The following is a 27,530-nucleotide window of genomic DNA, read 5'->3' as shown; positions in this document are numbered from 1 at the left end:
ACCTTTCCAGCAAGGCAGCACTGGCTTAAAAAGTGGATAGCTCCTTTTGGAAGAAACTTCACTTCACAAATTTAACAAGTTTAAAAGATGAACTGGAGGATAATTGTGGAAGCTAAGACCAACTAGTGCGTGGTCTTCTATTTAATTAAGCTGTTTTGCTCTCTTCCTTTAGCTTTTTTAAAAATAGGTTGGCTGTCCAAACAAATTTTTGTCAAAATGCAACTTAAAAATACTTATAACATGCAGTTAGATATTTTGTTAGATTAAGAAGGAAATCAAAGGAGCAGCATTCCCAGCATCACACCAAAGCTTGACATGCTTGCCTCTCTCTGAACAAAATGATCAGGTGTACATTCATCGGACTTTGGCTGACTCTAAATGAGAGGAAACAGGAAATTTTTTCATTCCACTTCATTCCCCATGTGCACACAGAGCATGCAGCAGGTTAGTGATATGGTAGATTCCCCAAAAACCATATAGCTGAACATTTGGCAACAAGACAGAGAGAAGTAATGGTAGCAAAATTATTAACACGAGACAGACTGCGCAAAACATCGAATCACTTCATTTCTGTGCATTAATACAGAGCTTAAGTCAGAACATAGTTAGCTGAGCTTAGTATATAAAAAGACTTATAACAGGGAACAGCTAACCCGGGTCCCTCCAAAAAATGTAATAACCACCACCTCTAAAGCTCACTGATGAAATATTAACTTAAGCATGTTGCTGTAGCCATGATGTTTCACAGTTGTAGGCTAATGTTTACCATGCTTACCATCTTAGTTAAACTGTGTTAGCATACTGCTATTAGCTAATTAGCAATAAACACAGCTGAGGCTGATGGGAATGTTAGTTTTGGCAGGTATTTGGTAAACCAAAGCTTGGACAAAAAACAGTTTTGACTTGATGATCGTGCAAGATTAAAAGTCAGAGGCAACATCATACAAATCATCATGAAGGGCAAATTAATGTGTGTAAAAATATTATGAAACTTTTAGGGTAAGTTTTGTGCTGACATTTTCTTGACGAACAACAGGACACAATTGTCATTGTGCCTAGCTGTTTTTCACAAGATACAATACATTGTGTTAATATGTGAGCTTCAGAGGTGTTGATAAGCAGATTTAAATTTTAGACAGAGCCAGGACAGGACAGACACGAGAGTGGAACCAATCTTCTAATCTTATTCCCAGAAAAAAAGCGAGTATGTGCATTTCCCAAATTGTCTAAGTGTTCCTTCAAATTCTATATAGCAAATCTGTTTAAATCTGTTAAAAGTACTATGACTTTTTTGATAAAATATCCCATAGGATGTTTTCTAATTAAAGCTACCACTACTTGTCAGCTTTCACGTTTTTGTTCATGTGTTTGTGTGTAAATGTATGTGCAATGAATCAACTCCCTCAAAGGCATGCACTGTGTCCGACCACGTCATTATGCTTGTGAAAAAACCCACTTCCCCAAGCATGCCTCCACCTCCCAGAACATGCAGTAACAGGATTAGTATAATGTTTACCTTGTCATCATAGGATTTGGAATACCTTGTGAGAGCTCACTATGATAACCATTATTACCAATTTCCATACTGAAAACAAAATATTGTATACAAAAAAGGGATGAAAAATGTAATGTGAGAGACATGGCATGCTGAATGTCTAGAGTAAAAATCTTTTTGAGTAGTCAAACCTTTCAAGAATGTTAGGAGATAAATATTTTTTTAATACAAACCATATTGTTTTATTTACACTATAACTTACAAAAACAGGTGGACTTGTAAGGTAATGATTGCAAGAGCCCTTCATGAAAAGTAAGGGGCACTTTTAAATGGTAGCACACGACAAGAAGCCACACCATCCACTCATAAGATCAATTCCAAGCTTAAAAACATAAACCAGCACCAAGAATTTAGTATACAATTATATGTACAAGATCCAGCGAAAAGCAGACATAGAAAAAGATTGAAAGTTGAAAAGGAGAGGAAGGTGGGTAAAATGTCTTACGTTTTCATGGGAATTGTCTCAATGCTATAAAGATACACAAAAAAACAACATAAAAATGTCGTTGAAATGTGCAGCGATAGAAATGCACCAGAATGTTGCCTGTAATCCAGCACAGTTCACATGGCGAGAGACGCCACTGATCAAGACACTCTGTCGTATTTGTGTAAAGCCATGATTAAATTAGTCTAGTGAGGGTCCATGGAGAAGGAATATAAATTGACGAATGCGTCAATGTTTCTTTGTAAAGTGCCAAGTGCTTGACAGAGAGGAATGACACAAAAAATAAAAGATATGGAAGATGGAAATAGTAGAAATGGTTATCACAAAGTAAAATGCCAAGTCCCAGAAACAGAGGAACTATAAGGAAGAGACAAGGGAGGAAAATAAATAATCACTAAAGAGCTACAGTGACCAAAAAAGAACCCCTAAAAAGGCTGAATTGAATCTAAAACTCAAAATAATATCATTATTTTATCAAATAATAATCTAATTCTTGAAGGTACAATTTGTAATTCCTGGCCACATGCTACAAACAAATAGGTGGCAGCTTTTCACCTCCTCCCCCCACAGCCAGAAAAACATTTCGATTCAGCTCCTCTGCTCTTTTCTAATCACATGTAGAGCTGATCTTTATAATAATCTCATGAATTAATTTTATGAGTTCCTGAATTAGAAGGGCAATGCCTTGTATGATGATCTGCGGAGAGGGGCTTCTCTCCTGCCTGTCTGTGTCTGCTCCTCTCTGTCACAACTGACAAATAGGCAACGTGAATAAGTAATGTAATAATGTAATTTGACAAGCATGGGATGTTTATTTCATCATTTATCAGAATAGACAATCAATCAGTTTTCTGGCCAGTTTCGCTCGCATCAGTACCTACAACGGCTCACTCTGCCTGAACCGCCCAATCAATTAACATGAGTGGTGAGAGGAAGGGTGCAATAATTTTAAGGTGCTCCTGTGTGTCCTCAGACAACAACAATTTTACACCCAGTCTCCCGAGTCAGAGACAGGGAAGATCAAGACAAAGACAAAAAAAAGGTATAGTAAGCAGAGGAACGAGAGATCGAGGAGCACAATGGAGGAGGTGAGCAGCTTGTGCTACAGCACTGATTGGCAATACCTCATTGCAGCTCTATTTCTAGATGGTTAGTGTGCTAATTTCAGTAGATACCTCTGCAACATAATACATAGATGTTTTTGACATGACATCATAACTGTTACTTCATATTTTGTTGATCATGTTAGATCATTTTTTTAATGTTTTAAACCGAAATTCTGGCCATATCTTACACGTTGTACCTTGTAAGTATGTGAATTAGCAAACTATAAACTGAAAAGTGACTTATAATTAGCAGTTTAGCTAGAAAGCAGTTAGAGAATAAGAAGCTGAAGAGAAAGAAGGATGTCCTGCAACCATTGACCATATAATATACAGTAAGGATATCATACCTCATTAAGTATAAACTACAAAATTAATGTATATATGCAGTTGTAAAGAAGTAGTTGAAGAACAAGTACAACCACTTACTCATCGTAAACATCCTCTGTTTCCATCCTGCGGTAATGCTTGGCTAGTTTAACTGCTAGGATGATGCTTGGGAGCAGGAAGAGAGTGCTGCAGCCAAGGCCCATCCAGAATGTGTTCTGTAAAAAAAAAAAAAATGAACCAGCTATTAGAGCTGAAACGATTGGTCCATTAATTGATTAGTTGATTGGCATATTAATAAACAAGTATTCCTATTTTGATAATCTATTAATTGCTGAAGCCATTTTTCCTGAAACAAATGCCAAATATTCTTGAGTTCCAGGTTCTTTTCTTTGTCCTTCGTGATAGTAAATTAAATATTTTTGGGTTTCAGAATATTGTTTGGAAAAAACAGGCAATTTGAAAGATGTCACCTTGGGCTTTAGGACATTTTTCACTATGATTTGACATTTGGTATAACAAATGATTAATTGATTAATCGAGAGACTAATTGACTTGATTTATCAATCATGAATAGCATCCTTAGCTGCAGCCCTTCAAACTGTTATTAAAAACAGAAATTTAAGTAATATATATTGTGTATTTTTGATCTACCTCATCACTGTGGGAACTAAAATTTGAGTTTTGACTAACCTAAATCCCATCAAAATGACTGTTGCTGTGGGTTTATATCAACAATTATAAAAACTTATTATATTGGCTGTGACAAAAAGTTTGAAAAGTTTCTTTGCAAACGTAAATGACCCAAATGGACTACAATATATCTTTTGTAATACAGTGGGGGAAATAAGTATTTGACCCCTTGCTGATTTTGCAGGTTTGCCCACTTACAAAGAATGCAACGATCTATAATTTTAATCATATGTACATTCTAACAGTGAAAGACAGAATCCCAAAGAAAATTCCAGAAAATCACATCTGATGAGGAAAAACAAGTATTTGACCCCCTGGACAAACAGCATGTTAATATTTTGTAGAAAAGCCATTATTGGCCAGCACAGATGTCAAACGGTTTTTATAGTTGGTGACAAGGTTTGTGCACATTTCGGCAGGGATGTTGGCCCACTCCTCCCTGCAGACCGCCTCCAAATCATTCAGGTTCTGAGGTTGTCGCCTGGCAACTCGAATTTTAAGCTCCCTCCAAAGATTTTCAATTGGATTCAGGTCTGGAGACTGGCTAGGCCACTCCAGAACCTTGATGTGCTTCTTCTTCAGCCACTCTTTTGTTGCTTTGGCGGTGTGCTTAGGGTCGTTGTCGTGCTGAAACACCCATCCTCGACCCATCTTCAGCTCTCTCACTGAGGGAAGGAGATGTTGGTCCAGAATTCCACGATACATGGCCCCGTCCATCCTCCCCTCAATACGATGGAGTTGTCCCGTCCCCTTGGCTGAAAAGCACCCCCAAAGCATGATGTTGCCACCACCATGCTTGACGGTGGGGATGGTGTTCTTTGGGTTGTACTCGGTGTTCTTTGCCCTCCAAACACGACGAGTTGAGGCCAAAAAGTTCTATTTTGGTCTCATCTGACCACATCACCTTCTTCCAGGCCTCTTCTGAGTCGTCCAGGTGGTGAATGGCGAACTTCATGCGGGCCTGTACATGTTTCTTCTTGAGCAGGGGGACCTTGCGTGCGCTGCAGGATTTCAATCCATGACGGCGTAGTGTGTTACCAACCGTTTCTTTTGTAACTGTGGTCCCAGCTGCCTTCAGTTGATTCATCAGTTCCCCCCTTGTGGTTTTGGGATGATTCCTCACCATTCGCATGATCAGGGACACCCCACGAGGCGAGATCTTGTGTGGAGGCCCAGACCGAGGGAGGATGGCGGTGGTGTGGTGCTTCTTCCATTTCCTGATAACTGCACCGACAGTTGATCTTTTCTCTCCAAGTTTCTTTCCGATTCTCTTGTAGCCCATCCCGGCCTTGTGCAGATCAACAATCTTGTCCCTGATGTCCGTAGAAAGCTCTTTGGTCTTGCCCATGGTGGTGATGTTGGATGCTGGTTGTTTGGGTGTTGACAGGTGTCTTTTATACAGGTAACGAGGTGAGGCAGGTGTATTTGATGTAGATAATTGGTTGGGATTGGGGCTGTGTCTTAAAGAAAGACTAACTGGCTTGTAGGAGCCAGAATACTTGCTGTTTGGTAGGGGGTCATATACTTGTTTTTCCTCATCAGATGGTTATCAATTTTAATAAATTCATATGATGTGATTTTCTGGAATTTTCTTTGGGATTCTGTCTTTCACTGTTAGAATGTACATATGATTAAAATTGTAGATTGTTGCATTCTTTGTAAGTGGGCAAACCTGCAAAATCAGCAAGGGGTCAAATACTTTTTTCCCCCACTGTATATCCAACCCCAATGAGCTACAGCTAACCACCCTATCCTTTTAAAATACATTCCTTCCCCTGTTTAAATAGGGTTTGTTTCCCTGTATCCTCTGTATAATTACCATGGAGTCGACCAAGAAACTGCAAGTAATGATTTCCGTCGTGTCCACCATGTTGCTGAAGGGCTTGCACGGTGCGACCTCCATGGCCAGCTACACAGAGCAAGATATAAACAGTAAACAGTCAGCACACGACAGAATAAGGAATACATACTGTATCAACAGTAATTCTAACCCCTTACTCTGTATATTAAATTCTGTTTTATGCTTAATAATGTCAAATCCTGCTTGCTGAAAGTGTCAATACACATTGCAAAATTGCACCTTAATTGTTTTTGCAAAACAACAAGGACATTCTGATTGAAATAAAAATGTTCTATTGACAGCTCTGAGCTAGACAAAACATTCCTTAGGTTACCAGCAGAAACCAATATGCCACAAAGTAAATTCCTCAAAGTTATAGAGGTTGTAATTGTTACATTTGTCTTTGCTATATTTACTCAAAAACTCTTATGTAACATTCAAAGGTATTTTTGCCCGTACATAACTCTGTGTACCACCAGTGTTTGGTTTTGACTAAAATGACTATTGAACTAAACAAACACTGTAACACAACACATAACAGCTGCAGTACAAGTTAAACAAATGAACAAACAAATACTTACAGATGTTTTGACCCATTCTATGTATTGATGGAAGTAGCCAACAATAGTCGCTGTGAATTTTCCTGTTTCCTGAGGAAGATTAAGACAAAATGTGAGTTACAGACCTTTTACAAATTGAGCTCATAAGCAAAGCAAGTGACCCTTCAATTACCCGAATTATTAAATGTGTAGCATTCTGGGAGATGAGGTACTGGGCAGCATCAATGGCATCAAGAACTGCTAAAACTTTGTTCTGCAGAGAAGAAATTGGATATTAGTTTAAACCTAAATCTGAGCCTAGATTTACGATTCAGACTGAAGGGCTGGTTTACTTACTGGCAGGTCTGAGGCTGTTCTCTCCAGGAACCTCATACTCTGGTTCAGTGCACTCTTTTAAAGAAATAAAGAAAAATTAAGAACACAAATTAACGCCAGCAATGTCAAAGGTCGGAGGATACAGTCAGGGGTAATTTTAACACCTTGAAACATACACCAGTGAAACACAAATGGAGACCAGGCAAGAACAAAACCGACACTTGATGGACAATAGTCTTCTTTCAGCACAGGCATGCTGAAGATTTTGTTCCAAAACTAAATATCCACAATGCAAAGAAAGAAATAAGTCAATTTCTTGCATGACACAATGTATGTAACAATTTCCAAATAAATGCCTGAATTAAAGTAATATATCTTAAGTGGATATTTTGTAGTATTTTGGTACAAAACCCTTTATTTCCAACACCATAGAGTATATGATGTATATGTAAATATAAATACAAGAACATACACACAATATCATACAAATTGTGATATATATTCTCAGATTACTATGTGTCATCTGTGACATAAAATATGTCTCTAAACGCTCCAAATATGGAATGGGGACACTAAATACACAGGATGGAAACATTTCTGCTTACCCTTGCTCTAACATATTTCTTGAAGTTGAAAGTGGAAGAAGAAAGAAAACATAAAAAGCTGTGTTGTGCATGTGGACTGCATCACTGCTTGTCTGAATTAGCTGTAGGTGTTATTAAAAAAATGGCACTGCCTTTAACAGAGATACTATAACTGAATATTTAATTTGTTTTTCACCGACATGACACGGTTGATGACACATGCCTGAGGGTCAAAAACATTCTTCTTTTGATACTGAAACATTGAAATATACTTTCTATGTCAAGGATGATATCATTCTTTTAAATAGACATTAGCACAAAGATAAAAAACCAATTACTTCTAGCTTTGGTATACACACTTACAGTATTGTACATTGCAAACACTGACTTGATGGACCTTTCTTCTAAGAATAGATTATCCTGGAGTACGTTTTGTAGTAAAATTTCTTTAAACCTGCATAAATTCATTTTTTGGCCACACATGGGAGCAGCACAACAAGCTGTAAACACAACACTGACATTACCTAGTTGTAAGCAACAGTTGCTTATATATATATATATAACTCTATCAAGCACACAAAGAAACATTATCATTCATTTGGAGTTTTGTTTCTGCTCACCTGATGGTTGAGCTCTGTTTCTGGTCTCTACCAACAGGCTCCTTAGCAGCTAAATGCTCCACTGTGTTCTCCAGCAAGTCACTAACTTTTTCTGTTTGCCGTTTGGTGCTGAGCATGTAGCGTACAGTGAGGTTATCAGAGCTTTTTCACCGAAAACAGATGTCTGCTGTGATTGATGAGTGAGGCTGAACCAATACAATGAATTTGTGAGGCATAAAACCAAAACGCTAAAATGCTCCTTAGAAATGAGGGGAACTGCTCAGGTGATAATAAAAAATGATGACTGTCACAGATTGTCATTTGAACCATTATTATTATAATATTAAGAGCAGTTTTAAAGTACGTTTAAAGTTCAAATCTTTTATACAAACAAATTCACTGTACTAGATCTATAAAAAAATGTCTCAAATAGTAAGTGCCAGTCACAACATCCCCTTAAATGGAACTTCTACTTTTGCACTCTTCTGGTTGTTTCTGTCTAATGCATTTGCCCTCAACCGGCTTTTTCTTCTGAAGTTATTTATTTTCGTACATTTCCAAGGCTGTCTTAAAGCAACCCCGAGTCAAGAAGAGGTGAGGATGTACTGAAATTACTTGCACTTGCAGCAAAAATAGAACAAGAAGTATACTTTTTTCCAACAAAAAATGTCCTTCAGTCGAAATACAGCATGCCCTGTGGCTGCATTGCACTCTGGTCTTTTGTGGCCACTGTGTTATAAAAGAATTGCTTCTTGCCTCGTCTATGCTGGCTTTGTGTTTGACTACCAAACTCAACAAAATATTAAGTAGAAAAAATAGTAAATGAAAAAAACTCTAACTTTGCTGCAAATATGATTATCATGATGTCATGTAAGTTCGTCTTTTCACAGTTGCTGAGGGGAAGAACAATCAAGTCAGAAAATAACAGAATTACGCATCGTTTTTAAGTGGTTTATGGTGGATGGTTCCTTTAAGGGGATGAACTAGACAGAAGATCTAATCAAAAACCAGTCCAGCCAGGAGTAAATATTTGGACTGAAAAAGTAAACGCATAGTGGAGCATTACCATGGCCTGCTCCATGGGGATGATCTGTTGACTATGGATCTGCCGCAGAGTGCCGACGTGGCCTTTCAGAGAAGTCTTCAGAACACCTCTGGGCTGAAACACACATAGGTAGATAAACATTTAAGTGCTAAAGGAAATTTTAGCCCATTAACTACAATACAAGCCATGTTAGTTATTTATTTTTTCCCTCACTGTCAATAATAGTAAGTATGTATGTTTATTCAAACAGTCAGTCAAGTTCTGTTCTCTTCTATTATTTAGGAGTAATTGTCTCTTGTCCCTGTTAAGGAGTGGCATCCGGTGCAGGAACATTACACCTTAAAATGCAGTGGTTAATGAGAAATTTGATCTATGAGTGACACAAAAGGCTGCAGGTAGAAAATTAACTTTGATGCTATAATAGAATTCTTTGACATCAAACTTAAAATATGTCTTCCTATAATAAACCATTGATTGGAATTAAACTGTAGGCTCCATTGTTTGGGAGGCTCCTACAGGGCTTGCCATTTAGAGTTGAATAAATGTGTTGTGTTACCTTCCTGAAACCCCCCGAAGGCATGGCAGAGCAGTCAGACTCCTCTCCAAAACTGTTTAGTTTATGCAGAGCTGTTATGTTTTGGACGAAGACATACCAAGCTTGGAGACACCAAACTCCACAAAAGTACTCCCATTGCATTGTAAATAAATAAGTAAATCAAATTATGTGCCTGTAAACTAAGGAAACACTGTGAAACTGTGCAGAGTGGATGTTTGTATATCAGCCAGAAAAGCACCAAGGTATTCTTACAATGAGGTCTGTCTGTGCCTCCAGTTCTCTGGCAAATGAGATCAGGTCCACCACAGTGACTCCTTTGTTGACCTAAAGATAAGCGTGTATAAAAAGAAAAGAATCATGTAAACATTCTTCTCGGAGTTGTTGGAGAGAAAGTACTCAAATTACAAGTGTCTGCCCAGGTCAAAAAGAAGTGCTATTAAAAGGCACTGAAAATATACTAGAAATTCACATAGTATGCTTATAGTACATTCATAATCCTAACATGCTTACTATAAGTATATTAAAGATATATTATCCTGAGCTTTAACATACTTCTCAAAAGTATACTTTGAATAAATTGGTAATAAATATATACTTAATTAATCTTTTAATAAATATGCTTAAATAAAAGTAAAAGTATTTTTCACAACATTTTAGTCTATTTATTAAAAATATATTTATTTAACTCTTAGTAAATACTATTTAGGTGTACTTTGTGGAAGTACATTGTTAAACAATTACACTTTTAGTGGGTTAAGAATATATTGCCAAATATGCTTCATTGTGTAGGCTACTGCAAAATATTGTAATTATTTTATGTAATTGCCACATGTTTCAGCCTGATTTCCAGAAGTATTATTTTTAAAACTTTTTTTTTTAACATTAAAATGTATTTTTGAAAAGCACATTATTATTTTTTCATTTCTTTTCTTTCTTTAAATTTTTTTTAATCAGGTAAATAGCCAGTTGAGATCAGAGACCTCTTTCATAAGGGTAACCTGGCCCAAAAGGAAGCAGGACATGTTGTTAACTTAACAAACAACAACATATAGAAATATGCATACTTTAAATCATAATGTAAATATACTTGTTTCTGTTTGTAAACAGTAAACACATGTACACAGGGGCGAAGTGGTTCCTCCCGCCCAGCCCACTAGCAGTGCATTCAATTTGACCAATCAGAATGAAGGTTTTCAAATCGACGACCCAATCACACAGCGTGAAAGTCCACTTCACGAAGGTTAACGTGTTTGCAGTCGTTTAAAAGGAATCTATTTTTGGCCAGAAATAATTTTGTTTCTCAGGTTTCCTTTGTTTTACTTTACCGACTCGGGCTTTGCGAAGGTGGACACCACAGACATAATAAGAAAAGAACACAGAAGAGAAGAATATCCGGTCAATTCCCTGTAGAAGTTAAATGTGAAAAGAGCTAAAGAGGCGTGACTGGCAAGTACAAGCAGGAGAGGACAGACGCAGAGACTGCCAGAATCGTCTTTCTTGGCAAGTTTATTATTGTTCGCAAGACAACACAGTTGTGTAAGTTAACTAAAGTTGAGCTCAGTCTGGGTTTAAAAATGTTTTCCTTGGTGGATAGCTCTGGTGTGCATTAGCTAATGCTAGCACGTGGATTAATATATTTGTTAGCTAACGTTAATCAGCATTTTAATAGCTTCATAATCGAGACAGCAACTTGCGTCTGCCTTAAATAGTGTTACAAAAGAAACGCAATTAATGTTACAGTAATGTATTGCTTTTTGCTGTAAGGCATTTTTTAATTTTACTAAAATTTCTGTAATATACATTCTCAGTAACTTGTTGCTGGAATTTGATGCACGAGATTTTATCAAGGCAGCCTGTGCATGTGTGTGTATGAGCCTTCAATTCTGCTTTTGCACTGTTGAAGTGACCAGTGAGGTCTTTATCACAGTAATAAATGCAACTAATATGTTGCTGTCTGTGTGCTAAATGTTCACATTTTTATAGTCTACCTTAATACTCACATGTCCATGTTTACAGGAAGTTATTGCTCACTGTAATCATCATTCCTGCCCATGTAGTCTGTAAAGACATCACCACTGTCATCATTTTTGTATAAATTCATTCTAAAGTTTAGCTGAAGCTACTATGAATCATCAGCTAAGCATCTGCATTAGACTAGTCAAAAGTGGAAATCTTCTAAAGGTACACTGTTTTTTTAGAGATTTCTCTTCACTGCATCCATGGAGGGGGTAATCATTACAGTGACCAATCCCTCAGCACTCAGATATAACAGCAATGTTAAAGTGTACACGCATATGTAAGAATTGTTTTAAGACGCTCTTGAAATAATGTTTTTGTGTACTAATGCCTGACCACACAATATAATAGCATGTGATGTTATGTAAAATACTGCTCAACTTTATGTATATTTGTATGGTCATAGATCCTGTATTCAACTTTTAAAAGTTGAACCTACCCTTTGCAAACTTTAACCAACTTAATATTAAACCCAGATTTGGAATTTCCTGCCTTAGCTCAAGAAAATTAAATAAAGAATAATAATAATAAAGATTTGCCATAAGAATAGAATTACAGTGTTTATAATGATACGCAAATGAAGAACTAAACTAGGTGGAAGTACTGGTCTAACTGAATATTTATTATATCTCATTTGCAACTGCATTTCTTTTCTTTTAGAGCTTCCTGGGATTGTTGCCTCACTGAGAGGGCTTAGAGGTCATGAAAACCTCAAAGGACCAGCTGGACCCTCACAAGCTCAATGTGCTTAGGTATGTCTGGCTCCCGCACACGATCACTGTTCTTGCTCTCACTACATCTCAACGGGGTCAGACTAAATAAACAAATATTCTTTTGAAAAAATAATTTTATTTAAAATATTGTTATACATTAAGTAATTGGCTAATTTTGTACTTCACAAATTGACTGCTGTGTTAATGTGAAATGACATGTAGACAGAACAGTTTTTAAGCAAGTCTGTATGTTTGTGTTATTTGTTGTACCTGTTTAATAACATTTTATGATATACAGCTCCTTGGCTGAATGTACCGAAGTGTTTATGTAATGTTTTTGATAATGTTGTAATGGAAGAACTGAGCATTAACTGGGAGGGGTCCCTTGTGGAAAACCATTTCACCTGGACCTAAACAACATTATCAGAACAGCTAGACATGATGTCATAATGTGTTTCAGCAACTTTAAACAAAATAAAAAATCTGACCGTGGTTGTTAATTAATTAGAGGTAATATTGCTTTGATTTAGACAAAATATTTCCTTTTCCCTTCCACAGATGCTGTGTGATAAAGCAGTTTCCAAATCCCATAGTGTCTGCAGTCGCAGAAAATGCAACAAGTCCTACTCAAAGTCAGTACCTTCCACTCCAAGGATAAGGATTGTGACATTTTTCTGTTTCAGCTTGGTTCCACCATTTGTACTGTATGCTTGTGACGGAGAACCTTCACTACAGTTGAATAAGCGCTTGGACTGCCATACCAACAAGCCTGGCTCTTTGGCGTTGCTGTCAAAGTTGCTTGTTTGGTACCCTGTTGACCTGTGTTCAAATCTGGGCAGGGTGACTGCTCTCGCCATTGGCTGCATATGGTGTCAGGAGTGGGACGGCTTGCCGTGAGGTCATCGGAGTCGGGCCCAGAGTCCGAGGCGTATGAGGGACCCCATGGGTAACATTAATGATGGGATGTGTATAGTGTACTTTTCAGTAATACTGATCGTATGTCATCATTTTACTGATTTTATTTTTATTTGAAGGTATTTTGGGAGAGATGTGATACATGCTGCTGTACCTTTTAATGTACACAAAATTAAAGTTTTTTAGTTTTCTATATGTGTGTGTGTTGTAAAATGAATTTTTTTACTGATTTTTATTATGCTAAAAGGGCATTTTGCAAGATATTTTTAATGCATTATTCTCATACTGAATGGTTTCATAAAGCAGCTTCCCAAGATATTAATAATGGCTCTTGGAGTATACTTGTAATAAATTACTAATATGCTGAAATGGTAATAAAAATGTTTAGGGAACACATTTAAAATATATTTAAACTGTTCTTCAAGTATAGCACAAAAGGGTATTTTAAGTTCAATTTAAAAAAGTATATTTAAATTACAGTAAAGGTACTTAAAATAGGTCAATTTTAACACAACTAAGTATATTAAAGTATATTGCAGTTATCTTAAACTTGACTTTAAGTATTTCTAAAATGACACTTATACTTAATAACACATTTAATATACACTTACTATAGTACAATTAAAAAATGATAAGTGCATCCAAAAAAAGTGCTACTTAAGTATATTTCTTTTTCACTTGGGATGTCCATTATTAGCTACAAAATTAGAAAGGTTTTTCTTTTATTTTTTGTCATTGTGTTGCTTTTGTTAGCAGATAAAATCCCACTGCTCCTTGGAACAACTATTAAGTTAAAGTGAATAAAGAAGCTTCACGTGAATAAGACTGAGCTGATTAAAAACAGGTCAACAAAATAATGCATGTTCCTCCAGTATTTTCTGAAGGAGGTAACACTCAAGTGTATAATTTCAATGGCGTAAAAATGTATTATCTAAATGAAAATGAAATATATCCCCTCTTTCACCTTTCTGCAAAGCTGCCAGATATATATATTTGCTATAAGAATAGAATTACAGTGTTTATAATGATACGCAAATGATGAACTAAACTAGGTGGAAGTACTGGTCTAACTTAATATTTATTATATCTCATTTGCAACTGCATTTCTTTTCTTTTAGAGTTTCCTGGGATTGTTGCCTCACTGAGAGGGCTTAGAGGTCACGAAAACCTCAAAGGACCAGCTGGACCCTCACAAGCTCAATGTGCTTAGGTATGTCTGGCTCCCGCACACGATCACTGTTTTTGCTCTCACTACATCTCAACGGGGTCAGACTAAATAAACAAATATTCTTGTGAAAAAATAATTTTATTTAAAATATTGTTATACATTAAGTAATTGGCTACTTTTGTACTTCACAAATTGACTGCTGTGTTAATGTGAAATATATCCCCTTTCTCACCTTTCTGCAAAGCTGCAAGATATAACTCACTTAATTGATGGCCAAGATCAAATCAGTCTTATTAGCTGTAGATCTTAATTGGTACAAGTAAATTAAGTGGTTGGAAACCTGTATAATTGTATGAGTGCTTTTTGATGGTGACTTACAGTATGTTTTACCTGAATGGCTCTAACATTTTGTAATCTGAGACATGAGTAAATTATATTCCGTAATAAGTACAAAAAATGCAACATGGAGAGCTTCCCACATTTTTTGGATATAAATTCTCACATCCTGACTTTGGAGAGTGTGTGAGTTGTGTTTCAGGACAGATGGTACACTTGAACTGAGTCCTTTTGCTTTCAGGAAGTAAATCTAAGTGAACCTGACAGGTAGTGTTGGGGAAGACAGTGAATGCCAAGTCTCGGCTTGTTCCTACACACTCTTTGCCTTGGCAGGAATCCTTTCGGATAAACGAGCTTCAGTGGTCCTTAACAGGACCCGGTGTACTGTGTCATGTCGAAGTTCATATTAGGTAAAGCATGACTGCCTGCTGTATGTTAACCGATAGTTAGGGAGGAGGCTGTTTAACCAAGCCTTAGGAACAAAGCTATTTCTGGTAGCATACCATTATAGTACAAGTGTAATACAATAATATTAGTATATGTATAGAACAATCTATTGCCAATATTTACACTGATCTTTCACAAATAAACTGGTATTCATAGAGAGCCAACTCTTGATGTCATATAGCCACATATTGCAAACTAACTGGTTCAATTCACAGTAAAAAAAAAAAAAGATTAATTTGACATTTATTTCCTAACTTTCAGTTGGTTCATATTTATTTACTGTGTACATGTTTGTCTGCCCTTGTATTTTATGTGTTTTCAGCTCATTCCTTCAGTTTCTGAATTTGGGGGTGTCCCTTTAAGTTTCCTCTCATTTTTGCTGTTAGGGTACTTATGGGTCCGCTCATCCAGATGTGTCAGATATGTGCATCTGTTTGTGTTTATTGTGTTGTGTTTGTGTGAGTATACGTGTGTCACCTCTTCCAGGTAGTCTGCATAGTTGATTTCTGACAGCCCGGCTTCAGAGAAATCCAGGAGGTTCTGCTTGCCCTCTGCCTCTAACAGGATTATTCCCCTCAGGTCGATCTTGACACTGTCCAGCTGACTCACCACATCCTTAGTAAACTGTACACACAAAAAAGCTTTATTGTTTAAATATTAAAGCTTATTCTATTGTTGCTAAATGCCTTATGTTGAGTTGTGTGTAATGAAGTGTGTTGATTGTCTTATATTCTTGACCTAACATCAAAACATTTGGTAGAGTGGTTATTTTGGAGCTTGATGGTTAAACAGTTACATCACTTGCCAAGATTTCTAAAAAAACATGGATATTAATCACCTCAGGTATCAATTACCTTACGTATAAATAAACATCTTTAACATAATAAAAGAAAAAAAAACAATGTTGGAACTTGGGAGACCAAAGATATTGAAAATTTTGCTTTGATGGAAGACACATATCCCATTTCAATAGTATTCTTAGGTATTAAACTAAGAGACAACAAACTATTCTTACCAGGCAGACGTGTAGAAGCAAAATGTCTAAGACCACAAGTTTATGTGTCAATAACTATAAAGAGCTTTGTAATATTGTTTATAATGTTTTATTTGTTCATCTGTTCTGAAAGCCATAATCATAGAAAGACATAAGTTGGGCAACATGTTTTTTAAATGGGATGTTTTGAAAAGTAATGTGCAATTTCACCACTAAAAACAAGAACATATGCTATTTTGTGGCACTATAAAGCAAATATAACAAAAAATGTTGGCAGTAAAGTTGTTTGTTCCTAAGATAACATGGTACTGACACTGTATGTGGATGGGCAGGACAAAAAAATGTCCACCCTACTAAGTTATTCTACTGAATATAAAAATCTTCAATTTGTTTTTCAGAATGCTTCATTGGTAACAATACCCATCATTTCTGAAATTATGATTTTATATCAAAGTAAAATGCGAAAAGCATTTTAATTTAGAAATTTAAGCTGATTTTGTGTAAATACAATCCAATTAGTGAAACTTATTTACTGGGCAAAAAAAGTGAATATTGGCTTAATTTACAGTAAGCAACGAGACAGTGTGCTAATGGAATAAGCCAACAGAGACAAAGAAAATCACTTGTTACAATTACCAAGCCATTAGCAGTACTGCTTCGAATAATTACAATGTACTGATTTCAGATTTCTTATATACAGTCTATGGTCAAGACACACGGAATCATACAGTATTGCCTGACAGAGATATAAAATGGGCACATCATGATCTACTGTTTAAAATACATCCAAAATCAACGCTAATATCTGTGTGTGCGCGCCAAAAGTAGGCCTAAACGGAAAGGTTAGTTGAATTCATTTTATACCTGCAAGGAATTTGATTGGATAAACCATAACCAATGGTATTTCTGCTCTCTTGATCAACCAATCAACTCAAAGCAATACGACGCAGTAGCACGCATGGACGTTATTTCTCATGTGCGTTCAACAGTAAGAAAAAATATTAAATATATAATATGAGATGAATGTCTGTGAATGGTCAGTTTATATTTTGACAGTCATTTTAAATATAATTACACATCGTCAGTTCAAAATGTTGAACATGTATTATTTCTTAAAAGTGTACGATTTGCATTTAACTTACTCCTACAACTAGCTAAATAAGGGACGTTGTTAGGCAAGATAAAGCTCCTTCAGCTGAAACACTTTAGAGCAACATTAGCCATGAGCTAACGCAGCTCCAAAGTATTAACTTAGCTAGCCAAGTAAAGGCTGACGTTAGCCGCTATCTTGTTGCGAATGTTTCTGTTGTTGTGGTGGGATGATAAGTAAAACTGTTTTGAAAGGGGAGTTACAGCAAGTAAAGTTGTATTTTGATGCTAACATTGGCAACAACATATAAAGTCAATGCAGAAAGTATTTCCTAATTTTATTCTTGAGCAAGTCTATATTGAGTAACTTCTTATGAACCTACACGACATTGTATTTGTAGGTCATGTGTCCTATTTTTTTTTTTTTTTAAATTGATCAAAATTTAATGATCATGTTGACAAAAGTGACACTACAGCATCATCAAGCTGATGCATCACTTGTGAGTGTGATTGACCAGCTTGAATAAGATTAATGTATGAAATCACATGGGCAATCTGAGAATCCGGCCAGAACCTTTTATTTCTGAAGTGAACTGATAACGCATGTTGTTAATCAGACTAAAAATAAGGCAACATTTAGATGTGACAAGTATTCACAATTTGAAAGGTTTCTGGCAGCAAAAATCCAAAAAAACAGTCTGTTTTACTTATTGTGTTAAGAGACTCTCATCATTTCTTAAGAATTGTTTTTATAGCCTGTGCAAGTGCTAAAATAACTGACTCATAATCTGTTTTACTGAAATTCTGTCAGTTAGGGTGTCACAATTATGGAAAGTTAAAACATTTGCAGGCTTTAAATGAAGACAAATGACCAGTGTGCAGAAACAGATGCAGCATGGGACTATTGTTGTTGGCTAAAACGAGCCAAAACAATCTTGCCAACTGGCAGGAAAGTACTGAATGTCTCAGGCAGGCAGAAGTGGCTGGCTCAGGGTCAAAAAGAACTGGGAACTTACATTAATGTAATGTCTCAGGCACACACTGAGGTAAGGGCTGAATCATGTACCAGCTATTGGCCATCAGCACACACTTTGGTTTGGCAGCAAAGACGTCATTAGGTAATGCTAATGAAATGCTGCAGCCATGGATGGACATTTCTGGACAGCATCACTGTTAGCATATAGAAGTGGCATATTTTATTAATTCTAACCCTTGTTTGAGCATGTAGCACAGTGCATTGATTCACTGTATTTTACCTGACCATAATAGTAATTTATGACGATTACTAGTATAGTTTACAGTAGGAAATTATCATACATACCTAGAAAACAGAGCTAAAGTAGCATACAGGGCTCCCTTACTGTGTGCTTACTTTAATCACATAACTGTATTGTGAGGTCAGCAAAATTTTCTGCTCTGACACATAAGTGATATCAGAACTTATGAAATTAACATATGTTTGATCAGTTAGGCTAAATTATAGCAACACTTCCTAGCCTAATATTCATTATTTGTAATTTGTCTTAAGTAGTAAAACTTCTGGTTATTTTTAAATGCCGTGTCTCCACCAGTTAAGTTCCTCTATTGGGTAAAGGCAAAAAAATCTATACAAAGACACTCAAATAGTCCCAACAGCAAATGACAGAATAATGGTGTGTCTTGAATTTACTGACCACTGTAGTGTTCAGGAAAGAGGAGATGTTAAAGACCTTGTCCAGACGCATGGCTGAGTAGATGCCTTTGTTCTCTTTGCAAGTACTAAAAAAGGCACACATACAACAAACATACACAGGTATAACAGAGAAAAAGGAAGAGAGGGGGAGAGAGAGGAAATGTCAAAAGTTTCAGAGTGAAAATATTTACTGCCACCAAGTGAAATTGACTGGAAGTACATGTTCCCTGATAGAAAAGCGTTCCTCAAAAGCGTGGACTATATGCTAATATGTAAAAGATAAAAGTTCCTTTATAACATTCAGGCAGCCACATACTATATAGACTCACATAATGAACACAGTATTAGAAGTGCTTGCTTTTTGATCGGTGAAGACTTGTTGAAGCAACACTGCTCTATTTGGAAATATAATGACTGTGGGTCTTCCATCCCAATACTGAGAATATGCAGCTTCTCACTGCAGGGAGATGACGAAAGCTGATGTAATCACTGAGAAAGAGGCTGAAGAAAAGCAGCACGGATAGTTTAGAAATATTATGCTAATGAGCAACGCAAGGTTAATAGCAATTTAAACAAAATGTGAAAAATTCTACAGCCTATAATTGAATAAATGGCTTGTCTTGCTGCAAAATCCTTTCAGTTTTGCAACCAAACGTAAACTTGAAATTTAGAGAGGACAGATGTGCAGTAGGCTGTGAGGAGAATAATCATCACCAAAGCATTGTTTCTGAAAGGTGGCAGACACAACACTGTCACCTAAATACATAAAAATGAGTTTGCTTTGCCTGTACAAGCTCTCTGCTGTCAGCTCCAGGTTGGAATCGTTGTACATGTAGCCAGGGATGAAGTTCTTCCACTCTGGGTTGACCAGATATGGGTTGTCCACGACCTGGCGAATTAAGAGATCCAGCAAAGAGGATGTGTGATCAGTAATTGTAATGGGAAGCAAATAGGATGTATCAGTAAATGAAATACACTTGACTCAATTTAAGACCAGGGTTATTCAAGACCAACTCTCAGACCCAAACAAAGCAGTGTTCTTGCTTGGTAAATCTTTCCATGTTGTACTGTAATAATTGGTTGTGGAACTAATCCTGACTAATATTGTATAAATCTTCCACTCAGTTTTCCTGAACTTAGAGAGCAAGAAAGATGAGAGGGACACATAAGGAACTGAGATCCGATAAATTGAGAGGCAGAAAATATATTTCAAAAGACAAATTTGCTTTATAACCTTTTTCAAAGGAGCCAAATTTAGATGTTCTATACCAGGGGTTTTCAAAGTCTGAGACTGCGGGTGTCTCCTCATACAAAGCTTGGGAAATGCCCCCCGCCCCCATCTTTAATTTACTTGGTAAATTTCACTCAATTCCTGGATGTCTATGAGATCATGATTATAATATCTTATCCCATAGACACTCAACATTTGAGCCAAAATAGCCGAATATTGCTGTTTGACATAACGTCTGACTACACCAAATAGTTTTAAAAAAGGTCTGTCCTAAGCCATTTATTAGTTTCTGACTCTGATGGGGGGGGGGGGGGGGGGACTTTTCCCCTAAACTACTGTATCTCTGAACTCTCACACATATTCTATGTCATCACCTTTTGATAACTAATGCAATAAGTAATGTGCTATTGTTTCATTTCCATTCACTGAGCCTCCCCTGAAACTGTTTGGAGCCCCCCTAGGGAGGCCCGCCTCACACAAACCCCTGTTCTATACCATAGTTGGCTCAACTGCAGCAGGATTCATGCAAACAACATCATGTCATCCACAACTGGGCGCAACTGCTATTCTCACAATACCACCCGAAGGTCACTGACTTGTATGCAGTAAATAGTACAGAGGAGGTGTCTTAATTTTAACTGTCTGCTCATTTAGAGGTTTGGGTACTGTATATGAACACTACAGATTTAAGTCCATAGAGTCCAGGGCACTTTGTATGTATCAAACATAAAATTACATGTTGTGTATGAAAATTCAGTTAAATTACTCCTGTACATGTCCTGCAGTGAAGGTGCCTGTTTGTACTTATTATTTTTAGGGGGATTAACCGCTGTCTCGTGTCTGGACTAATGACTTGCCTTGAAGACTTCTTTGGTGTGGAAGGGTTCACAAACAAGTTTCTCCATGTTTCCTCCAGCCAGGAAGATAACGGTCACCACTCCCATCAACACCCAGGAGAAGATGAAGCTAAATCCAACGCCGCTGTGGAGAAGGACAGACAGGCCCTCAGGTATATCGAAGTATGGAACAATAAGAGGTAAAGGTGTAGCAGTAGTGTAAGTGGGTAGATTGGAGTTCAGTGACTGTAAGCAGTGTCAGCCTAATGTAAAATGTGATGTAAACATTGTGCAAGAGGAAGAGGGGAATTAAAAGATGCATTAGTAGTTATAATATCAGTTTACCTTGGATCTGTATCAGTATCTCAAATTTATAGCACAAAAAACAGGACATTTCAAATACATTGGGGGAAGTTACAAAAATTTATTAATTATTTTAAAATAATTTAAACATAAAAAAAGTTGTTGCCTTATAAGCCCCTAAAATTCCAAATATGGTACATTTTCATCTTGTGGGAAACATTTATAGTGTATAAATAAATAACTTTCTTGTGCAAACACAATGTTATATTTTACATGCAAGTTATTCTTATGGGAACAGGTGCAATGCATCAGTTTGTTCAGATATATTACATTTTTGTATTTTGCTTTGTTTGCATTAGCTACTACCTCCAGGACAACTTAGCTGTTTATTGCTCTTCAGATGTTCATGGTTTTACACGATTTTGTTTATATGCTCTTATATTCTTTACCTTTTAGAAGTACTGTAGCATGTACAGTAAATAGTCTAGTGAAGTAGTAGTAGTAGTGGCAGTTGTAGTAGTGTAGAAGTAATAGCAGTTATTCAAGTGCTAGTAGTTCTCCTATTATAAGAGGAAGTAGTACTAAAAATATTAGTTGTAAGATGTACCATCATCAAATTGACTTGAAAATGTTTTTTTTTGGCAACACCATCTTCAGTTTGAAATCTCAAATGTGGTAGACTCACGCCATGAGCATTGTTCCGCCTGTATTCGAGATGCAGCCTCGTGTCGTAGGTGAGGCATGCTTGTCGTATCCCAGGGTGCCGCACAGCAGGCCCAGGTAGTTAAAGGCCAGGACCAGGACCACCATGCAGCAAAGAGCAATACAGCCAATCCACCTGTAAGCAGGAGGAAAAGCTAAACAGTTTAAACTTCCACTGTGGCCTTAAAATAACGTAAGTAAGTGATCAGCATATGTGTGTCCTGCTAAAAGGTCTTGAGCAAGAAAATGAAGCCCTACCTCCTTGCTGATAGAAATATAAAAGGAAAATGTACTACAAAGCTGTTTTTTTTCTTTGCTTCACTATTTTCAACTCAGTTAATGCAGAAATTATATGCATATTTCATTAAGGCTAAATATCAGTGCAAGCTTACACAGCATACATTCTTTTTTACAGTAGCTTGTGAAAAGAGTATGGTCGAGCCAGACAGCATGAAACTAAATGTCAAGCATCAAGACAATGCCCACAGTACTTTTTTTTTTTTATTTTTACAGCTTATAGGGTTTTTTTCTGTTTTTGTCAGTTTACCTGTAGAAGTCCATTTTGTCAATCTCAGGGTAGTAGTCCTCAATCTTGGCATGGGCATGGCTAATGAAGATGGTGAAGTTGGACAGGCAACTCTGAACAGGGAATACTTTGGAAAAGCTGCTGATGTTATTGCCAATGCCGTCCACTAAACTCTGTACACCTGAGAGACAGATCAATCCATTAATCCATCAGTTAATGGATACTTAAAGATACAGGAAAAATAAAGGAAGCTGTCAGCTGTAAAATTTGTAATTCAGTACTCAGAAATATGCTCAATTGTTAATGGTTTGTCTGGTTTCTGATAGGTTGATATTAAGTTAAATTATTAAGATATTAACACATTGCATATATGAAAGATTACAAATGTTATACATTTTAAGTTAGATTCAACATCAGATTCAAACTTCAAATCCACCTAATTTTGCTCAAAAGTGTAAAATGTCACTTACTGTCCACAACACTTCTGGTCTGTTCAATCACCATATGTGGTGTGTCATTCAAAGAGGAAAAACCCTGTGAGAGGAAATGTTTTGGAACATGGGGTTAGATGGTCCATTATGTTGTTTTAGGGTCATTATTTAGTTTAATAAATGGCAAATGAAAGGCATTCTGAAAAATACTGGAAATCACTAACGGAAGCACAAGTAGACAAGGCACCTACTGAAAAACAACTTTTAAATTGCTCCTAGAGCTGCGCTGACATAACACAATTCACAGTGTAAGAATATCTATAGATTTATGGGCCAGACTCACCCTCTGGACGATAGCACTGAGGTCTGTTCTCAAGACGTTGTTCACCTTTTCCAGCTGAGCGTTCACGTTGGATAGCTAAATATAAACATACAATCAAACACTGATTAACATACACAGTGAGAAATTATCAACATTCAACAATCTCATATCAATATTCAGTGATCTCTGTCCCTTTTCTAACATGCAGTAATGCTAGAGAACATCATGCAGTCGGTAAAAGCCAAATCAGTGTATTAAGACTCCATTTCCAAGATTCAACACATATTCACATTTTAATGTAGTTGATAGAAGTTATCACATAAATGGCTGAAAACATCCTATTTGGAAAGGAGCATAGTAAAACAGTAGGACATATTTAACAGAACTTGAGTAAGAAAAAAAGTTGCAGTTTCTTCAGCCATCGCAGTTCATGGTCTGGAAACACCCATGGTTGTTTAGGAAGAATAATTACATTTGTGTTCATAGCTTACTGTATAATCTGCATATTAGAGTGTTGCATTCAGTCATGTACCCGTGTGAAGTTGGCACTGATCTGCAGCTGGGACAGTGACTGTCGGATGTTGCGGCACAGCTGGGCAGAGGTGGCGTCTGACTCCTCGTCATGACAACCTGGGTCGTTGAGGGTGCGGTTGATGTTGCTCCGGACCAGACTCAGGTTGAAGTTGAGTTTCCCTGTTCCTTCCTGGAGGACCTCCAGACCCACATTGACGTTCTCCAGGGCTTCCTTGGTTTCTCGCATGGCTGGATTTAAAGAGACCACAGATGAGATTGAAAGTGGATTGGGTTGCTGTTATGAGGGGAAAACCAGGATGTGAAGGACAAATGCTCATCAACAGAAACGACTGATAGCATAAATTTCCTACCACAAAAGTGGAAAGTTGAAGTGAGACAATTCTTTCCATTGCAAACTTAGATAGTCTTACCTACTCAGCTATATTGAAAACAAGTACACTTTTCTCATTAGCTAACTTATATTTTGAGGTCAAATTAAATGATTTGTGAGGCTTTTTTCTCATGAGCTTTAGACTGTGTAGCTCGGCTACAAAATGACACAAGGAATTGTGAATATTTTATTGAAATCTTTTAGTTCTGTCATGGGAAAGTTTTGGGAATTGTTATAACAGCAAGCGTATAAATGCAAACTTATATTCAGAGTAGTAAAATAACTTTATGAATCTAGTGTTTCTGGGGCATATAAAAATGTCAAATAACTTTATGTTTAACCAGTGAAACAGATTTAGTAGCTAGTATAGTAGTACAATCATCTATTGATAAGTTACCTATGAAAGTGGCATCAAGGATGACAAATTAGCCTTTTAATATGAAGCTACACAGCAAAAAGACAGTTTGTATAATATTTGCTCATGTTACAGAAAAGCACAGACTTATGCAGGACACAAAGTATTCATTCCTTGTAAAGACTAGGCCTGAGCCGAGTTTATCAAATAGAGTTTCAGATCCAAGCCTTGGCGCTTGTTATTGAGTTTGGCAAGGAGTGTGTCTTTGCCGTGTTCATATGCTTGTGTGAATCTCCAGCTTCTAAAATTTTCTACTATCTTTGACTGCCAAACAGTAATGCTATGAATTAATGAATTTGTTTGCTTTTAATAAAAATAGTTGGTGTTAGTAACTAACTCTTTCCCCAGCAATTGAATGCATCACAAGACAACCGCAGCAGACATTCAAAATTTAACAGGATAAAGAATGCAAAAAAAACACTGGCATCCTTGAACACTCGTATAAAAGATGCAGGAGAGGAAATGGTGAATTTACTATTACATAGCTAAATGCCTAGCAGCACTGGAGGGAGAGAAAACACAGATGGATGCTATGAGCTAAATGCATAAATAGTTAGCATGTTCACTTCTATTTATGCCTCAGTGAAAAATGCAGTATTTAATTCCAATTATTTTGGTCTTTAGCATTCAAACAGTTCAAATATCTAATAAAACACACTACGATCTATACTATACTGAAGTCCTCTGACCCCAGTAGGAACACAATTACACAAACACAAAATACACAAACATTAAGGACACAAACTGTGTTCACAGTCATCTGTGGTCAGGCATTTTACCACAGGAACTATCAGCATATTTGCTGACCGCTATTTGTTTTTGTTGTGCTTTAAGCCTGTATATTCCATGTATTCGAAACATCCATATACAGCTGTTTGTTGTGATACATAGAGGAACTAATTTCTGGTAAAAGAGTTATAATAAAGTAACAGGACAGGTCACACTTCACAGTGGGTTAACACAATTGGAGTAAAAAGGGAGATGTCCAGGTGCAGGTTATGTTGCCATTAACTTAAAACTGCACTAGGCAAGATTTTATCATATTTGTTAATATGCATAAATGGAAAAAAAACCTCTCAGATTCATTCTGTTTGCACATAAAAACTACAGTATTTATCTGGTGAAAGCACTAGCAGAAAATCATTTGCGTATGCTGGAGATGAATCCAGACTCTTTAAAGACAGCGGCCTGTTTTCCTTCCCTACAAGTCTCTATGACTTCTTTAAATCCAAGACATGGCAGATATCATGCAACATAATATCCAACAACATTATCAGCCATTTGTGGTCACCAGTCACACATTGCGTAGTGCAGTTTTAATATATTAATTGATCGTCGTAACCTGAAATGTAACTCAGGGTTCAGATAGGTCCGTGTGCTCAAGGAAGATCACAAGGGAACATATCACAGGAGCAACACCAGTGCAAAGGTTCACAAGGTCAGGGGTAAAAGGATTGTGGGTCATTGTCCATTGACTGATTTATTACCTTTGATGGCTCTCTCGATTTTCACTTTATAAAAAAGCATAAAATATAAAGATTAAATTCTGAATGATTATTACAAGTGACAGCTTTATTAACTCACTGACCTTTGAGAAAAAAAATACTGAAATTACTGTAGATTCCAAAAAATGTTACGGAAATATTATATTCACAATGCAGAATATGTCTTAACAATCTTCAGTAGAGTTTTAAAATCGTATTACAGCATACATTTAGTCGGGGGGAATCTGATAATCAAGGTTATAATCTGACTTGCGATTATCCTAAATAATTGACAACATTTGCAAATACGGCAGTTTATTATATGTCACTTACTGACTCATAATATTTTTTAGTGCAGCTGTTGCCTGTATTCAGTAGCTTGCAGCTTACAATAACATGATCATATTATAACAAAGTAGGATGAAAAAAATGAAAATTATGTGGATATACCTGCAGCCATATTGAGAACTCTGTCCAAGGCAGGATGGACCTCCTTATCCAACTGATCATGTATCCTTCCTCCCAATAATGGACCTATATCTGTAGAGAATGCATCGTCAGATTAACAGAAGAGAACAATAAAATTGTCAGTCCTTTTCTTTATTATGTTTGCTACTTAATACTGCTTTTGCAGGTCTTAACTTTCAGGAAAGAACTGCATTCAGTAATTTTGCAGGAAAATAGCATAAATACTTAAGGGATCCTCTATACCAGTCACTGTTGTAGCTATCTAGACCTAGTTATGTCACAAATCTGTTGTGAAAACAAGTCAAAGAAAGTAGACACAGTTAATTCAGAAAATTAGCACGATATACAACCAAGAGCAAGAACTCTGTAATCGTTTCTGTACACTTAATTCACTATCAGAAGAACAGAGGAAGGTCTACTTACTATCTAGGTCATAGATGACTTTGTTCTTTGCTGTGGCATATTGGGATATTAGGTAATCAATTTGCTGCAAACAGGAAACACAACAGAGCAGTGTCTTACAAATAGAAGCAGTTGAAAATTAGTTCGTTAGTCTCATCACAGCACTCTGAAGAATAGCACAATTTCAGTTCATGTTATTTGTCAAAATGAAATGGAGAAAAATATTTAGCTTTAAACAAAATACAACTGGTCTTCATAAACACACGTTAAACAATGTTAAACAAACTGAGCATTTTGTTGGATGTTTCTTCTAAAAACACACAAGTAAAGTGAGATTTAAAACCTAGGCTTCTGAAATGTCATGGAATAAGAATGATACAAATATGTAGCCGTCACATGCACATAAAGTGATAAAATGAGGCATGACTAGAATCAGTAGCAGACGGACACAGAAGAAGCACACACACTGGTTTATACATTTGCCTTTTACTCTTAACACCCTATCACAGATACCAATAATATTCCTTGTTTGAG

General features: G+C 36.6%; 1 protein-coding gene and 1 long non-coding RNA gene across 2 annotated transcripts in view; one reads left to right on the top strand and one right to left on the bottom strand.

Annotated features, from left to right (window-relative positions):
- The window catches only part of prom1a (prominin 1a), a gene marked incomplete in the record, with an annotated part of 146,107 nt that overhangs the window by 54,167 nt on the left and 64,410 nt on the right, over positions 1-27,530 (bottom strand). The window contains 20 exon segments of the mRNA XM_038699126.1: positions 1,517-1,585; positions 2,001-2,024; positions 3,533-3,648; positions 5,943-6,032; positions 6,545-6,613; positions 6,696-6,776; positions 6,860-6,913; positions 9,088-9,180; positions 9,875-9,946; positions 15,695-15,841; positions 18,974-19,058; positions 19,758-19,861; positions 21,061-21,184; positions 22,028-22,180; positions 22,592-22,751; positions 23,041-23,104; positions 23,345-23,419; positions 23,856-24,085; positions 26,577-26,666; positions 27,018-27,081. Coding sequence (XP_038555054.1) covers positions 1,517-1,585; positions 2,001-2,024; positions 3,533-3,648; positions 5,943-6,032; positions 6,545-6,613; positions 6,696-6,776; positions 6,860-6,913; positions 9,088-9,180; positions 9,875-9,946; positions 15,695-15,841; positions 18,974-19,058; positions 19,758-19,861; positions 21,061-21,184; positions 22,028-22,180; positions 22,592-22,751; positions 23,041-23,104; positions 23,345-23,419; positions 23,856-24,085; positions 26,577-26,666; positions 27,018-27,081 — 1,964 coding nt within the window.
- On the top strand, positions 10,746-15,446 carry LOC119888528. Its single transcript, XR_005441895.1, has 4 exons — positions 10,746-11,158; positions 12,299-12,390; positions 12,910-13,297; positions 14,385-15,446. It is a non-coding gene; the product is annotated as an uncharacterized LOC119888528 (long non-coding RNA).

The sequence above is a fragment of the Micropterus salmoides genome, unplaced genomic scaffold, assembly GCF_014851395.1.
Source record: "Micropterus salmoides isolate LMB-PRFRI ecotype aquatic unplaced genomic scaffold, ASM1485139v1 Ms_hic_scaffold_5, whole genome shotgun sequence".
Classification (NCBI taxonomy): Eukaryota; Metazoa; Chordata; class Actinopteri; order Centrarchiformes; family Centrarchidae; genus Micropterus; species Micropterus salmoides.
The sequence above is the reverse complement of the archived record's forward strand: the minus strand, read 5'-3'. Positions and strand labels throughout refer to the sequence as shown.